This window comes from Ranitomeya variabilis, chromosome 2, assembly GCF_051348905.1.
Source record: "Ranitomeya variabilis isolate aRanVar5 chromosome 2, aRanVar5.hap1, whole genome shotgun sequence".
Classification (NCBI taxonomy): Eukaryota; Metazoa; Chordata; class Amphibia; order Anura; family Dendrobatidae; genus Ranitomeya; species Ranitomeya variabilis.
Genome location: NC_135233.1, coordinates 833,397,208 through 833,414,996, shown reverse-complemented (window position 1 = coordinate 833,414,996; position 17,789 = coordinate 833,397,208). Strand labels below are relative to the sequence as shown.

The 17,789-nt window shown below is 40.6% G+C and overlaps 1 protein-coding gene across 2 annotated transcripts in view; it reads left to right on the top strand.

Moving 5' to 3' along the window:
* The window catches only part of MYOM2 (myomesin 2), a 284,123-nt gene that overhangs the window by 237,699 nt on the left and 28,635 nt on the right, over nt 1-17,789 (top strand). For both annotated transcript variants that reach the window (XM_077290059.1, XM_077290058.1), the window contains one exon: nt 8,992-9,097. In XM_077290059.1, coding sequence (XP_077146174.1) covers nt 8,992-9,097 — 106 coding nt within the window. The remainder of the gene's footprint in view (nt 1-8,991; nt 9,098-17,789) is intronic.

The following is a 17,789-nucleotide window of genomic DNA, read 5'->3' as shown; positions in this document are numbered from 1 at the left end:
TTATATTAAAGCTTAAAATCTTTAATAATTTTGACCTTGTACTCTAAAAGAATCTACAGCCCTTCAGAGAGTGTGTGACCTTTTGATTGAGAGTAACGCATTTTGGGGCCTCATTACCCTGAGTGTTTAATGACTGGTGGCAGCCTTACGTAACCAGAGTGTGATGAATGTGAAACAGAGGTTGAGTGCTGGATTGAGTGAGAGAGAATAAATTAACCCATGCAGGCGTACTCCGCGTCACGTTCCGAGAAGTGTGTAAATGACACTATGTATGTGCCATAATACATTTTACATGTTCTTTTCCCTGTTTATAAAAACTGACTTCACCTACTCTGCTGAATATTTTTTGGGTAGACAGAGGGGGCCAAATTCAAACTTTTGCTATGGGTCCCGGTGATTTTTAATGTGTATCCCTGGTTGTGAGTCAAGATATCCTTTGCTACTTCCGTAGATGTAGTGGTCTCTCACTCATTATATGTGTAACCGAACATGAGTTAAACCAAGTTTTTTTTAGTTACTACATAGGATAAAATAAGTATTAACCCCTTCATGACCTTGGGATTTTCCGTTTTTCCGTGTTCGTTTTTCACTCCCCTCCTTCCCAGAGCCATAACTTTTTTATTTTTCTGTCAATTTGGCCATATGAGGGCTTATTTTTGCAGGACGAGTTGTACTTTTGAACGACATCATTGGTTTTACCATGTAGTGTACTAGATAACGGGAAAAAAATTCCAAGTGCGGTGAAATTGCAAAAAAAGTGCAGTCCCACACTTGTTTTTTGTTTGGCTTTTTTGCTAGGTTCACTAAATGCAAAAACTGACCTGCCATTATGATTCCCCAGGTCACTACGAGTTCATAGATACCTAACATGACTAGGTTATTTTTTATCTAAGTGGTGAAAAAAAAATTCCGATACTCGTAGCGTCTCCATTTTTCATGATCTGGGGTCGGTTGAGGGCTTATTTTTTGCGTGCCGAGCTGGTGTTTTTAATGATACTATTTTGGTGCAGATACATTCTTTTGATCGCCCGTTATTGCATTTTAATGCAATGTTGCGGCGACCAAAAAAACGTAATTCTGGCGTTTTGAATTTTTTTCTCGCTACACCGTTTAGCGATCAGGTTAATGCTTTTTTTATTGATAGATTGGGCAATTCTGAACGCGGAAATACCAAATATGTGTAGGTTTGATTTTTTTTTATTGATTTATTTTGATTGGGGCGAAAGGGGGGTGATTCAAACTTTTATATTTTTTTTATTTTTTTCACATTTTTTTGTAACTTTTTTTTAACTTTTGCCATGCTTCAATAGCCTCCATGGGAGGCTAGAAGCTGGCACAATGCGATCGGCTCTGCTACATAGCAGCGATCTGATGTTCGCTGCTATGTAGCAGAAATGCAGGTGTGCTGTGAGCGCCAACCACAGGGTGGCGCTGACAGCTACCGTGGTTCAGTAACCATAGAGGTCGCAAGGACCTCTATGGTTACAATGTAGAAGCATCGCCGACCTCGGATCATGTGACGGGGGTCGGCGATGCGCTCATTTCCGGCCGCCTGGCCGGAAGCGCCGGTTAAATGCCGCTGTCTGCGTTTGACAGCGGCATTTAACTAGTTAATAGGCGCAGGCAGGTCGCAATTCTGCGTGCGCCTATTACGGGCACATGTCAGCTATTCAAAACAGCTGACATGTCCCGGCTTTGATGCGGGCTTACCGCCGGAGCCCGCATCAAAGCGGGGCTTCTGACATCGGACGTACTATCCCGTCCGAGGTCAGAAAGGGGTTAAATTATATGCCATATTCACATAGTATCAAATATTCAGAATGTATGCTTTCTATTCAAATTGTCATTCCATGTTGTATTCTACTAACTATGACATTTTCTACATCAAGAGCAATATGTGCAACTTTGATATTACATAACAGTTTTTAAAGCACCGTAATGCTTTTCAGTCTGCATGCAATTTTAGAAGACAAACCTTTATTGCTACAGCGGTTCTGTAGACTCTGGAATATAAACTGTATCTTATCTTTTTAATTTTCCTCTCTTCTACTCCCAACCTCCCCTGAGTAATTTCAAAGCTCTTCCTCAAAATGCATTTTAAAGTGTTTCACCTCACTTTATTTTATTTTTTTACTGGGTCTAAAAATGAATATGCTAATGCCTTTTAGCTCATCTGTGCTCTAAAAGTCTTGCTGACTAACGTGTATTTTTATGATCATTTATATATTTCAATGAGATATACACATGTGAGTGCTCAGAAGCCACGGAAAGCACACATAAATTGCAGAAAAAATAGTGCTCTGAGATGCTGTTGGAAAGGTCTTTAGAATACAATTTATGATAAACTCCATAGACATGTTAATCCGAATTAGGATGTAATCCAACTGAGAAAAGTAAGTTTAAAATGAATAGTTGACCTATCTATCTATCTATCTATCTATCTATCTATCTATCTATCTAGAAAAGATGAAGGTAGCGTTCAAAAAGTCCAAAATATAGTGGTTTATTGACCCACCATGCCAGGGCGACATTTCGTTCTAATTATGGAACTTTTACAAGCAGTGCAGTATTATACAATTGATATATAAATAGATGTTCCAATTACATGACAATTAAAATGCAAATTCATAAAATTCAAATTCATATATGTATAAAGTGCATAGAGCACAGTCCATGTGCATAAATATATTAATTCCATCAAAAAATACATATGCAATATTGCAAAAAGTGTATAAAGTTATGATATATGTTAATTGATCATAATGAACACATGTGCAAATAATTCATTATTATGACTCACCCCATCATTCAGTACTTAGGTTTCCATGCCATTTGCGGAAACATTGCGCATGCTCTAGACATTTAGTACATAGAGCAGCAACCTTTAATAACATTTAATCTCTGCATGCCACTGGCAAACACCATTTTATTGAAGACAATATTGTCATACTTGTCCATGCATGCTCCATGTCATGAAAACTTAGTGCACTGATACCTACATATCACTGTTGATTCTTAGTAATATATACATTGTCTTATCCATATAAGCTTTATTAAAAGATGTTGGTATTGTCTGGAAAATTGCATTTATGCCAAACAAAGGTGAGATCTTGCATGTAGCCACAGACCGAGGAAGATTGACAGTCATCTTGTGTTTCTTCCATTTTCTAATAATTGTGCCAACAGTTCCCATCTCACCAAGCTGCTTGCATATTGTCTTGCAGCCAATCCCAGCCATGTGCAGGTCTACAATTTTGTCTATAGTGTCCTTAGATAGGTCTTTGATCTTGGCCATGGTGGAGGGGTTGGAGTGTGATTGATTGATTTATTGTGTGAACAGGTGTTTTTATACAAGTAACAAGTTCAAACAGGTGCAATGAATACAGGCAATGAGTGCAGAGTAGGAGGGCTTCTTAAAGAAAAACTAACAGGTCTGTGAGAGCCAAATTCTTGCTGGTTGGTAGGTGATCAAATACTTATTCCATGCAATAAAATGCAATTTAATTATTTAAAAACATACAATGTGATTTTCTGTTTTTTTATTGTTCGATCCTGTCTCTCACAGCTAAAATGAACCAACCTACAATAAAAATTACAGACTTCTCCAGATTTGGAAGTGGTAAAAAATCAAAGTGCATCAAATACTTATTTTACCCACCCTAAAGGTACCGTCACACTAAACGATATCGCTAGTGATCCGTGACGTTGCAGCGTCCTGGATAGCGATATCGTTGTGATTGACACGCCGCAGCGATCAGGATCCTGCTGTGATATCGCTGGTCGTTGATTAAAGTTCCGAACTTTATTTGGTTGTCAGACCGGCGTGTATCGTCGTGTTTGACAGCAAAAGCAACGATACCAGCGATGTTTTACAATGGTAACCAGGGTAAATATTGGGTTACTAAGCGCAGGGCCGCGCTTAGTAACCCGATGTTTACCCTGGTTACCAGTGTAAAATGTAAAAAAACAAACACTACATACTCACCTTCGCGTCCCCCGCCGTCCGCTTCCTGCACTGACTGAGCGCCGGCCGTAAAGTGAAAGCACAGCACAGCGGTGACGTCACCGCTCTGCTGTTAGGGCCGGCACTCAGTCAGTGCAGGAAGCGGACGCCGGGGGACGCGAAGGTGAGTATGTAGTGTTTGTTTTTTTTACATTTTACACTGGTAACCAGGGTAAACATCGGGTTACTAAGCGCGGCCCTGCGCTTAGCAACCCGATGTTTACCCTGGTTACCCAGGGACCTCGGCATCGTTGGTTGCTGGAGAGCGGTCTGTGTGACAGCTCTCCAGCGACCAAACAGCGACGCTGCAGCGATCGGCATCGTTGTCTGTATCGCTGCAGCGTCGCTTAGTGTGACGGTACCTTATGTCCGGAATAGGGACCTTAGTTGAGATTCTACAAAGTATCTTCTCAAACTTTCTTTCTTTCTCTCTCACTCCAACTGCCAAAAATAGTCAAAATTGATTGGTTTATTAATAAAAATTAGGAAATCCATTGAATGTTTTAACATGACATTTAGATCTTTCAAAGTAATCAAAGATAGTATTCAATAATTTGTCTCATAAATGCCTTGTTGCTCTAGTGCCTGTGGAATAGTTGTTAACGTTGAAGATTTGAATATTTCCTCTTTAAGAGAAAAGTGTATTACATGCAGTTATTCAAACAACTGGGAAAATATGTGGCACTATATAGAATCCCCTTTATATATTCATGTATAAGGGATATGGACAGGGGTACATGATAGATAGTGGAATGATTCTTAAGGAAGTGTTGCAAATAAATTTTGCTCAGTAACGACAGAAAGTAATCTAATATATATACAGGTCCTTCTCAAAAAATTAGCATATAGTGTTAAATTTCATTATTTACCATAATGTAATGATTACAATTAAACAATCATATATTATAGATTCATTATCCACCAACTGAAATTTGTCAGGTCTTTTATTGTTTTAATACTGATGATTTTGGCATACAACTCCTGATAACCCAAAAAACCTGTCTCAATAAATTAGCATATCAAGAAAAGGTTCTCTAAACGACCTATTACCCTAGTCTTCTGAATCAACTAATTAACTCTAAACACATGCAAAAGATACCTGAGGCTTTTAAAAACTCCCTGCCTGGTTCATTACTCAAAACCCCCATCATGGGTAAGACTAGCGACCTGACAGATGTCAAGAAGGCCATCATTGACACCCTCAAGCAAGAGGGTAAGACCCAGAAAGAAATTTCTCAACAAATAGGCTGTTCCCAGAGTGATGTATCAAGGCACCTCAATGGTAAGTCTGTTGGAAGGAAACAATGTGGCAGAAAACGCTGTACAACGAGAAGAGGTGACCGGACCCTGAGGAAGATTGTGGAGAAGGACCGATTCCAGACCTTGGGGAACCTGAGGAAGCAGTGGACTGAGTCTGGTGTGGAAACATCCAGAGCCACCGTGCACAGGCGTGTGCAGGAAATGGGCTACAGGTGCCGCATTCCCCAGGTAAAGCCACTTTTGAACCATAAACAGCGGCAGAAGCGCCTGACCTGGGCTACAGAGAAGCAGCACTGGACTGTTGCTAAGTGGTCCCAAGTACTTTTTTCTGATGAAAGCAAATTTTGCATGTCATTCGGAAATCAAGGTGCCAGAGTCTGGAGGAAGACTGGGGAGAAGGAAATGCCAAAATGCCTGAAGTCCAGTGTCAAGTACCCACAGTCAGTGATGGTGTGGGGTGCCATGTCAGCTGCTGGTGTTGGTCCACTGTGTTTCATCAAGGGCAGGGTCAATGCAGCTAGCTATCAGGAGATTTTGGAGCACTTCATGCTTCCATCGGCTGAAATGCTTTATGGAGATGAAGATTTCATTTTTCAGCACGACCTGGCACCTGCTCACAGTGCCAAAACCACTGGTAAATGGTTTACTGACCATGGTATTACTGTGCTCAATTGGCCTGCCAACTCTCCTGACCTGAACCCCATAGAGAATCTGTGGGATATTGTGAAGAGAAAGTTGAGAGACGCAAGACCCAACACTCTGGATGAGCTTAAGGCCGCTATTGAAGCATCCTGGGCCTCCATAACATCTCAGCAGTGTCACAGGCTGATTGCCTCCATGCCACGCCGCATTGAAGTGTCATTTCTGCCAAAGGATTCCCGACCAAGTATTGAGTGCATAACTGAACATTATTATTTGATGGTTTTTTTGTTTGTTATTAAAAAACACTTTTATTTGATTGGACGGGTGAAATATGCTAATTTATTGAGACAGGTTTTTTGGGTTTTCAGGAGTTGTATGCCAAAATCATCAGTATTAAAACAATAAAAGACCTGACAAATTTCAGTTGGTGGATAATGAATCTATAATATATGAAAGTTTAATTGTAATCATTACATTATGGTAAATAATGAAATTTAACACTATATGCTAATTTTTTGAGAAGGACCTGTATATCATTGGTTGCCTGTTAAAAGTAGAAAATATTGCCGTTATGAAAATAAAAACTACATCATTAAATATAAAACTCAAGGTATGCCTGCAGAAGAAAATCAATGGAGGGAACTCTCAGTTTGTTTGCTCTTATTTCTTGCAAATGCTGAAAAATCGAATCTGGTCATATGAGTTATTTTGTCTTGTTAGTGGAGCATTGTCTTCTTTTTACCATATTAATAACCAATACATTACAATTTTGTTAAACACAGCATTCCAGCTACTACAATGCTAGTACAATTTAGCTTTTCATGGTGACATTGCCTTTTCATACCCTAGATTGATTTCCCAGTTAACTGATTCAGAGTAACTAATGGAATCAATGCTCAGATACAACAGGAGCTTCGGTCTGCAGCTTCCCCTTGTACGCAGAGTATTTTCTTCATATTTCAGAGTCATTATTTCTGACAAAATACCCTCAATATCAACTGAACAGAATTGAACACTGTCTCCCTGCCAAATGCGCACCATTAATCACCTCACTGTCAAAATCAAGTCTCTTACTCCAGGTTCATTTGCCAACAGCTTTGGGCAATTTGGCCGTCATAGCCTTCTTCCTAAATGATCGTAAGGAGTATAACTTGTACATGATGTAACTAACGGGATGCCGCATCTGTCAAAAGCACTACCGACATTTGGAATAATGAATACTCCTAGCCTATTTTACTCGAGGTGCTTTATTTTTTCCCAAATAATACTAATTCTTTGCAAAAATATAGAACTATTTAAAGTTTCATATTTTCTGTATGCTATATATTTTCTACAGTTCTATGTTTCTATATGATACTATAGAAGCTATTTTCAGGAAGACTAAACTTGCTGAAAAAGAAGAAGGAACCAAAATTACTGAACGAATCATCACAATCTTAAATATGCAGACAATGATGATACAACATTAATTGCAACAAGCGTAGATTGATTTAAAGACTTATTATGGAATGTCTAGATGAAAGTTCGAGCATGGGACTGCTACTCATTATAAAGAAAACAAAGATTTTGAATACTGACAGGTAAGATGGGGATTCATTTGAGGTGGATGCTGATGAAGAGGAAGTTGTAAAGGACTTCAACCTACTTGGATCGATGAAAACTCAAGATACAGCGATGATACCGGAAGTCAATAGGAGAATAGCTATGGGCAAATCAACAGTGAAGTTACTAGACACGTTTTTCATATCGAGCAAAATTTAATTGGTGACGATGACACGGCTCATACACAGTTTGGTCTTTTCTGTGGTTACGTATGGGTGTTAAACCTGGACGAAAAAGAAATAATACAGAAAAACTAATCAACACCTACAAGATGTGGTGCTGGTGAAGGATCTTATCAATACCATGAATGGCAAAAAGAACAAATAAATCAATTTTGGAACAAATCAAGACAGATATATTACTCAAAGCAAGGATCACCAAACTACAACATGCCTACTTTGGACAGATCTTACGAAGATGGCAATCACTAGAGACAAAGATCATGATCAGAAGAATAGAAGGAACAAGAAGAAGAGGAAAACCAGCAACCTGGATGGTTGATGCTATCAAGATAACGGCAGAGAAAACTCTGAGGGACCTATCTAGGCTTGTACAAGATTGATCTTTCCACAGATCGTTCATCCACCAAGTCACCTAAGCTTGAGATCGAGCTGAAGTCCGATAAAGTAAATCTAAGTTCTATATTTTTGACATAATGTAGGTGAAATATAAATATATAAACTTTCCATTGTCTTGCTTGCTTTTTGAAATCCTTCAGCTGAAGGATTATTCAGGTTTTCAAACTGTCTGGTATTTCTATGACAGCGAGACCATTATAAGATGATAACATTTTCTATCCCCATCAGTAAAGCCTTTACTTTATCCTTAAAACCTAATGAATGAACACAAAATATAATTTACCTCTATTCATTGTTTACAGCTAAAATACAGAGTGACCATTTTGGTATTGCAAAGTCTGAAGCAATATAAGTGAGGAGCAACACATAAGTACATTCTGCGTAAACACAATTACAGTCTATCCATTTAGTCTATAGTGATATATAATGCTAATAAAGTCTTTGCACCAGACAGTACAGTTTGAAATATCGGGCTTTAGCTCTCACTAGATAAAGTGAAGAGTCTATTATAAAGATAATTACTGAAATTACTGAGTGTTTATCATTTGAAGAGAAAAATGCATCAAGATATGTTTTGTCTAAGAGCTCATTGTGAAAATACTAAAGTAAAACTAGGTTGTTTCGACAGAAAAATACCCTTGAAGACCAAAAACCCATAATGTCTTATTATAGCTGTCTGCATCCTTGTAGGAGGATTGTCATAAAAATGCATCAAAGTCAGTAATTCAATCTATTTCATATATAACTGAAGCTTCCAGATAATATGTCTCAATAGTATCCAAAATAAATTTTCTTTTTGTACAGATCTGAAGAACAACTATATTTTTCTGCTATGTCAAAGAAAAAAATTTAACCTGTGCTTGGCAAACAAGCTCAAGTAGAATATGCTCTCCTTCTGTTTTACAGGGTCATCTGCTTCTGAACTGAAGATACAGTGCACACCTGAAGGAATTCGATTCCATTGTTACATGAAGTACTTCTCTGAAGAAATGAAAGTTTCCTGGTATCAAAGGTATGAAATCAATGGTATAATGTTGAGTAGATATGTACAGTGATGGACTAGGGTGCCAAGGGCCCACCAGTAACGTTGATTCTAGGGGTCCACTGTTCAGCTACATGCAAATATTACATTACCCTCATTCAAAAATTTACCTATATTTCTATATCATCATAAATTAGTTAGTTTGTTAAATGAATGATGAGATACTGCCTTTGAATTTACATAGTAAATCAAGTATATTGTGCCAACTACTGTTCATATACGGGGTCAATGCCTGGGCAAGGGCCCACCAGGGATTCACCTGTTCCCCTATGTGCCAGTCCGAGCTTGGAAGAACATTTTTATTCCACTGGTAGACTTGTTCAAAAATATTTTAGTCTCACTTCAAAAGTTTTTTTTAACTTTAGTTGTGTCTACATACCAGTGTGCAGCATATCTAAAGATGGCCAGATTGGAAACTGTAGTTTGACTGGGAGAGTGAAAGTTTCCAAAAGTAAAGTGGATATTGCAGACCACAATTTTTTCAATTTAACAGGATAATAGCGATTTGCACAAACTCTATACAATGTATTTGTGACTGCCCACACTTTGTGATTTTAAATTTCACTTCTTAAGTGAGATAGAGATTAAATTTATTTTCAATCTTGCTATTATAATTAAAGGATTTGTTGTATAAAATACGTATAAAGCTTTAAATAATTATTAGCTGTCTTATGGGCAATTTGTCAATATATGGTAAGCAAAGAAAGGCACAATGAGTCAATCCTCCGATTTGTGGGGGTACTATGTGATATTATAATATGTGATGTCATGTGATATTGATGATTATCCCAAAGATTGGTCATTAATATAAATGTTCCATAAAACCCCTTTAATGTCTATTCGATAAGCTGAATGAGTTGTAGTTTTTAGTGGCATCATTTTAGAATACATATAAGTTATTGATTAACTCTTATAAATTTTTGTGGCTGTCACTATTATTTTTAGTATCAGGCATTATAAATATAGCAATGCACATTATTAATATTTTAGGTCTGATTTTAAAACATGATGTATAACTGTCATCTTTAAGTGATTTTTAAGTGATTTTGCCTGTTTTGCTTTTGATTTATCCATTCTCCTCCTCCCACTATCCCTCTCCATAAAATTTTATGAGAAGAAACTGCCATATTTCAATTTTAAAGTTTATTCGCGTTACCTGATCTTTAAATATTGTTTCCAAATAGTTTAATTGCTGTTAAATTTAGAGAGCTATTCTCAAAATGTATTCTCTTTCACTCCCTTGTTACTTGGGACAGGCCCTCCTCCTTAAGTGACAGTTCTAAATCAGTATTTATGTTCTATTACTGAGATTCCTCCTGCTACTTTGACACATTAATGATCAATCAGTGTTTTATCTGAACTATACACTGTTATCACTTTATTTGCATATACAGATAAAATGCATTTGAACAAGTACACAACTCAAGTGAGAAATGATCAATAGTGAGGTTTGGGCGATTGTGGCTTTGCAGGACTAATATCAGATTAGGAGCTGAGAGGGAGGGTAAGGGTACCGTCACACAGTACCATTTACATCGCTACGACGGCACAATTCGTGACGTCGTAGCATCGTATGATTATCGCTCCAGCATCGTAGACTGCGGTCACACGTTGCAATCACGGCGCTGGAGCGATGCCGAAGTCCCCGGGTAACCAGGGTAAACATCGGGTTACTAAGCGCAGGGCCGCGCTTAGTAACCCGATGTTTACCCTGGTTACCAGCGTAAACGTAAAAAAACCAAACAGTACATACTTACATTCCGGTGTCTGTCCTCCGGCGTCTCAGCTTCTCTGCACTGTGTAAGCACAGCGGCCGGAAAGCAGAGCGGTGACGTCAGACGTCACCGCTGTGCTCGCTTTCTGGCTGGCCGGCGCTCACAGTGCAGAGAAGTTGAGACGCCGGAGGACAGACACCGGAATGTGAGTATGTACTGTTTGTTTTTTTTACGTTTACGCTGGTAACCACGGTAAACATCGGGTTACTAAGCGCGGCCCTGCGCTTAGTTACCCGATGTTTACCCTGGTTACAAGCGAACACATCGCTGGATCGCTGTCACACACAACGATCCAGCGATGTCAGCGGGTGATCAAGCGACGAAAGAAAGTTCCATACGATCTGCTACGACGTACGATTCTCAGCAGGGTCCCTGATCGCTGCTGCGTGTCAGACACTGCGATATCGTATGGATATCGCTAGAACGTCACGAATCGTACCGTCGTAGCGATCAAAATGGCACTGTGTGACGGTACCCTAAGGTGAGCATCTAACTACTGTATATAAATTAATGAGCTGGAAAAATCTGACTGTTATCTCTTGAGTTAATGCCACAGTCTGGAATGTAGCTTCTAGGTGTACTTAACCAGATTCTGGTGGTTGATCTCCTTGGCAACAAGCTGTGCACATTGTAAGATAAAAGCTGTCATAGCATGAAAACCTCCAAGACATTGTGATTAAAAAAAGTTTGTGGTGAATTCCAGATAAAAGTTTAAACAGTTATTAAAAAATATAAAAAATTATGTGTAAACAGGTTGTGACTATGAGGGAAAAAGCTTCCTCTCCAACACATTTCAAATACACTTATTCCTATGAAAGAAGAACCAGCATGTTTGAAACACTTTGCAAATGTGTTTCTGCTCCCCCAAAGTCACAAGCTGTTTGCACAATATTTTTTATATTTTTCTAATAAGATATATTGCAATATGCCACACACTTTTTCTATGACATACTAAGGCACTGGCTATAACTGTAATGTGTTTATAAGCTAGTCTCACATATAGTCACATGATCATGATCTTAATGTTTGTCTGCTCATGTGACATCTTGAATAGTTGATTATCTCCACTCTACCCTCCCTATAGTAAGAATTGTCACAAATTATTTCTTAACTCCATTGCTCCTTGACTCTTCTCCCTCTCTTCCTGTCTCAGGAGGGATCATGTTTCACATGCTTAGCAGCAAATAGCGCAGGTTCAAGTTAGAAGGCAAATAATTGGGCAATTTATCAATAGGTGATCTGTGTTGAATGTGAAATACACAATTTATAGGGGCTTGCAATAATTGTGGAAATTATAGTCCTTCACATTGGTAATCCAGCCTGTATCAAAACAAAAGAGGATATACTAAGCTATACAAGATAAGGAAAAGTAAAAATAATTACCTTAGAACTAGAGTGGAATCATCTGATGAGCTTTCAAATGCATTGTCATGTAGTTATTGTACATTTTAGTTTATTAACAGCTTAACGACCAACGATGCTCCTTTTAATGGTGGCAGTTAAGGGTACTTATTCCTCAGCGCCGCTTTTAACTGCGCTGAGAAATAAGGTTATAGCACCCCTCAGTGTCGGAAAATCTTTGGGGTTTTGGCTACCGGGGGTAACTGAGACCCCTGTGAACATAATTCAGGTCGTATTTTTACAGTCCCCAATGTTTTTATGGCAACCGCCAAAAAAAGGGTCTGCTTTCCCATTCATTTCTCTCTACTCTGATATGATCAGAGGAGAGAGAAATGTGGTTCTCCGAGCCTCCCTAGGTCCCTCCGGCTCTGTCCGCCAGCCCTCGGCATCTTCTTCCGGGAAGAAAATGCCGGGCACAACAATAGGAGATTTTTCCTATTGGTTCATTTTGATCACTGTGATAGACCTTATCACAGTGATCAAAATAAAAAACAGGAAATCAAACCATTTTTATCACTCTCTTAGTTAGGTAAAAATAATGAATTTTTTGTTAATTTTTCCATTAGGGTTAGGGTTGGGGCTAGGGTTAGGGCTGGGGTTAGAGCTAGGGTTAGGGTTGGGGTTAGAGCTAGGGTTAGTGTTTGGGCTGGGTTAGAGCTAGAGTTAGGGTTGGGGCTAGGTTTAGAGTTAGGGTTGGGTTAGAGCTAGGGTTAGGGTTGGGATAGGGTTAGGGTTGGAGCTAGGGTTAGAACTAGGGTTAGGGTTTATTGTGGTTACAGTTGTATTGGAATTAGGGTCGTGGTGTTGGGGTTAAGGTTGTGGTTAGGGTTATGGTTAGGATTGGGATTAGGGTTAGGGTTCTCTTGGGGTTAGGGTTGGGGCTGTGTTAGGATTGGAGTAAGAATTGGGGGGTTTCCATTGTTTAGGTACATCAGGGGTCTCCAAACGCAACATGATGCTCGCCATTGATTCCAGCCAATTTTGCTTTCAAAAAGTCAAACGGTGCTTCCTCCCTTCTGAGCCCTGCCATGCGTCCAAACAATGGCTTTCCCCCACATTCAGGTTATCGGTAGTGTTGAGCGATACCGTCCGATACTTGAAAGTATCGGTATCGGAAAGTATCGGCCGATACCGGCAAAGTATCAGATCTAATCCGATACCGATACCCGATACCAATACAAGTCAATGGGACTCAAGTATCGGACGGTATCCCTGATGGTTCCCAGGGTCTGAAGGAGAGGAAACTCTCCTTCAGGCCCTGGGATCCATATTAATGTGTAAAAGAAAGAATTAAAATAAAAAATATTGCTATACTCACCTCTCCGACGCAGCCTGGACCTCACCGAGGGAACTGGCAGCGTTCTTTGCTTAAAATGCGCGCGTTTACTTCCTTCCGTGACGTCACGGCTTGTGATTGGTCGCGTGCCGCCCATGTGGCCGCGACACAACCAATCACAGCAAGCCGTGACGTAATTTTCAGGTCCTCAATGCCTAATTCTAGGCATTCAGGATTTTAAAATTACGATCCGGCTTGTGATTGGTCGCGTCGCGGTCACATGGGCGACGCGACCAATCACAAGCCGTGACTTCATGGGAGGCAGGGAACGCACGCATTTTAAAATTACGTCACGGCTTGTGATTGGTTGCGTGCCGCCCATGTGACCGTGACGCGACCAATCACAGCAAGCCGTGACGTAATTTCAGGTCCTGTATGCCTAATTCTGCATTCAGGTGCAGCACGTGTAAAGTCTTGGAGACGGGAGTGGGAGGTTCTGATTATTGAGGGTGCTAACCTGAGGTCATTAGCGTAGCGGAGGGCATGGGTAGGGTGATAGACAGACCAGAGAGGAGATGTAGGGTGGTGCTGAGCCATGGATAGCTTTGTGGATGAGGGTAGTAGTTTTGTACTGGATTCTGGAGTGGATGGGTAGCCAGTGTAATGACTGGCACAAGGTTGAGGCACCGGTGTAATGGTTGGTGAGGAATATGATCCTGGCAACAGCATTCAGGACAGATTGGAGTGGGGAGAGTTTGGTAAGAGGGAGACCGATTAGTAGAGAGTTACAATAGTCCAGACGAGCATGAATAATTGTGATAATTTATCTGCAATCCGGATGTACAGTTACTTCCTTTGTGGAATGGAGCTAATCTCATGACGAGTTTGAGCATTATAATATTGTTCATTTGGTAATAAAGGATGTAATCTATGCTGGTGAATTGTTTGTATACTATTCTATTGTCATCACCAGTTACTATAATTAGCTAATAATAATAATAATAATAATTTTATTTATATAGCGCCAACATATTCCGCAGTGCTTTACAAATTATAGAGGGGACTTGTACAGACAATAGACATTACAGCATAACAGAAATCACAGTTCAAAATAGATACCAATTGAATGAGGGCCCTGCTCGCAAGCTTACAAACTATGAGGAAAAGGGGAGACATGAGAGGTGGATGGTAAAAATTGCTTTAGTTTATTTGGATCAGCCATAGTGTAAGGCTCGGGTGTTCATGTAAAGCTGCATGAACCAGTTAACTGCCTAAGTATGTAGCAGTACAGACACAGAGGGCTATTAACTGTATAAACTGTATGAGAACATGATGCGAGGAACCTGATCATGGTTTACGTTATTTTTTTATTTTTTTTAATAGGCCACACAAGGATAGTTAGGTTAATGCGTTGAGTCGGTAGGCCAATCTGAACAAATGAGTTTTTAGGGCACGCTTAAAACTGTGGGGATTGGGGATTAATCGTATTAACCTGGGTAGTGCATTCCAAAGAATCGGCGCAGCACGTGTAAAGTCTTGGAGACGGGAGTGGGAGGTTCTGATTATTGAGGGTGCTAACCTGAGGTCATTAGCGTAGCGGAGGGCACGGGTAGGATGATAGACAGACCAGAGAGGAGATGTAGGGTGGTGCTGAGCCATGGATAGCTTTGTGGATGAGGGTAGTAGTTTTGTACTGGATTCTGGAGTGGATGGGTAGCCAGTAGTGTTGAGCATTCCGATACCGCAAGTATCGGGTATCGGCCGATATTTGCTGTATCGGAATTCCAATACCGAGATCCGATACTTTTGTGGTATCGGGTATCGGTATCGAAACAACATTAATGTGTAAAATAAAGAATTAAAATAAAAAATATTGCTATACTCACCTCTCCGACGCAGCCTGCACTGTTGTGGATTCTGTTTTTGGGCTCCCTCTGGTGGTTACGGCTGGTACTGGGTGACTTTGGTGGGTTGCGGTCTCTGGTTTCCACCTGTCCATCAGAGGCTGGGTGTTTCCTATTTAACCTGGCTTTCCTGTCATTCCCTTGCCGGCTATCAATGTACTCAGATGTGCTCAGTTTGGTTCCTGACTACCTGCTCCCAGATCTCTCAGGATAAGCTAAGTTTTGTTTTTCAGTTGTTTGGTTTTTTTGTCCAGCTTGCTAATTATGACTCTATGCTAGCTGGTAGCTCTAGTGGGCTGAGGTTCTCCCCATGTGCCATGAGTTGGCACATGGGTTCTTGTAATCTCAGGATGGTTTTTGATTAGGGTTTTTTGCTGACCGCTCAGACCCCTTTTGTATCATTCTGCTTTCTAGTTATAGCGGGCCTCATTTTGCTAAAATCTATTTTCATCTTTATGTGCGTGCCTTCCTCTCATTTCACCGTCAATACATGTGGTGGGCAACTATACCTTTTGGGGTTCATTCCTCTGGAGGCAAGCTAGGTCTTTATTTCCTCTGCAGTGCTAGTTAGCTCTTAGGCTGGCGCGTGGCGTCTAGAATCAACGTAGGCACGCTCCCTGGCTATTTCTAGTTGTGTTTGTCAGGAGTAGGGCAGCGGTCAGCCCAGGTTCCATCACCCTAGAGCTCGTCTGTTATTTATGTCATTTTGCTTGTCCAGTGCGATCCCCAGCCATTGGGATCCATGACAGTATAGCCGGCCCACAAAGTGTTAATTGTTTGGGCTGAAGCAGGAGAAAAAGAAGTGTTTAAGGGAAATTTTTTTTTTTTCCCCTCAGAGTTTTGCTGCCTAGCCCTTAATTGCTGTCTAGCTGCTTCTTACCTCCTCTTAACCCTTGAATGGCTCTGACCATTTGGCTTCCAGCCTGAGTAATCTTGCTGCAAAAGTTCAAAACATACAGGATTTTGTTGTTCACACTCCCATGTCTGAACCTAGAATTCCTATTCCAGAGTTTTTTTCTGGAGATAGATCTACCTTCCTGAATTTCAGGAACAATTGCAAATTGTTTCTTTCTTTGAAATCTCGCTCCTCTGGAGACCCTGCTCAGCAGGTTAAGATTGTAATATCTTTCCTGCGGGGCGACCCTCAGAATTGGGCATTTGCATTGGCACCAGGGGATCCTGCATTGCTCAGTGTGGATGCGTTTTTTCTGGCACTGGGATTGCTCTATGAGGAACCTAACCTGGAGATTCAGGCTGAAAAGGCTTTATTAGCCCTCTCTCAGGGGCATGATGAAGCGGAAGTATATTGTCAAAAATTTCGGAAATGGTCGGTGCTTACTCAGTGGAATGAGTGCGCCCTGGCTGCAAACTTCAGAGATGGTCTTTCTGAGGCCATTAAGGATATTATGGTGGGGTTCCCTGCGCCTACAGGTCTGAATGAGTCTATGGCTATGGCCATTCAGATTGATCGGCGTTTACGGGAGCGCAAACCTGTGCACCAGTTGGCGGTGTCTTCTGAACAGGCACCTGAGACTATGCAATGTGATAGAATTCAGTCCAGAAGTGAACGGCAAAATTATAGGCGGAAAAATGGATTGTGTTTTTATTGTGGTGATTCAGCTCATGTTATATCAGCATGCTCTAAACGCACAAAAAAGGTTGATAAATCTTTTGCCATTAGTACTCTGCAGTCTAAGTTCATTTTGTCTGTAACTCTGATTTGTTCACTGTCTTCCATTTCCGTCGATGCCTATGTGGATTCGGGCGCTGCCCTGAGTCTTATGGATTGGTCATTTGCCAAACGCTGCGGTTTTAGGCTGGAGCCTCTGGAAGTTCCTATTCCTTTGAAGGGTATTGACTCTACACCATTGGCTATGAATAAACCGCAGTACTGGACACAAGTGACCATGCGCATGACTCCCGTTCATCAGGAGGTGATTCGCTTCCTTGTACTGTATAATTTACATGATGTACTAGTGCTTGGTCTGCCATGGTTACAAACTCATAATCCTGTCCTGGATTGGAAAACAATGTCTGTGTTAAGCTGGGGATGTCAGGGGGTTCATGATGATGCACCTCTGATTTCAATAGCTTCATCTACTCCTTCTGAGGTCCCTGCGTTTTTGTCTGACTATCGGGATGTTTTTGAGGAGCCTAAGCTCAATTCGCTCCCTCCTCATAAGGATTGCGACTGTGCTATAGAATTAATTCCTGGCAGTAAGTTCCCTAAGGGTTGTTTATTTAATCTGTCAGTGCCAGAGCATACTGCTATGCGGAATTATATTAAGGAGTCCTTGGAAAAGGGA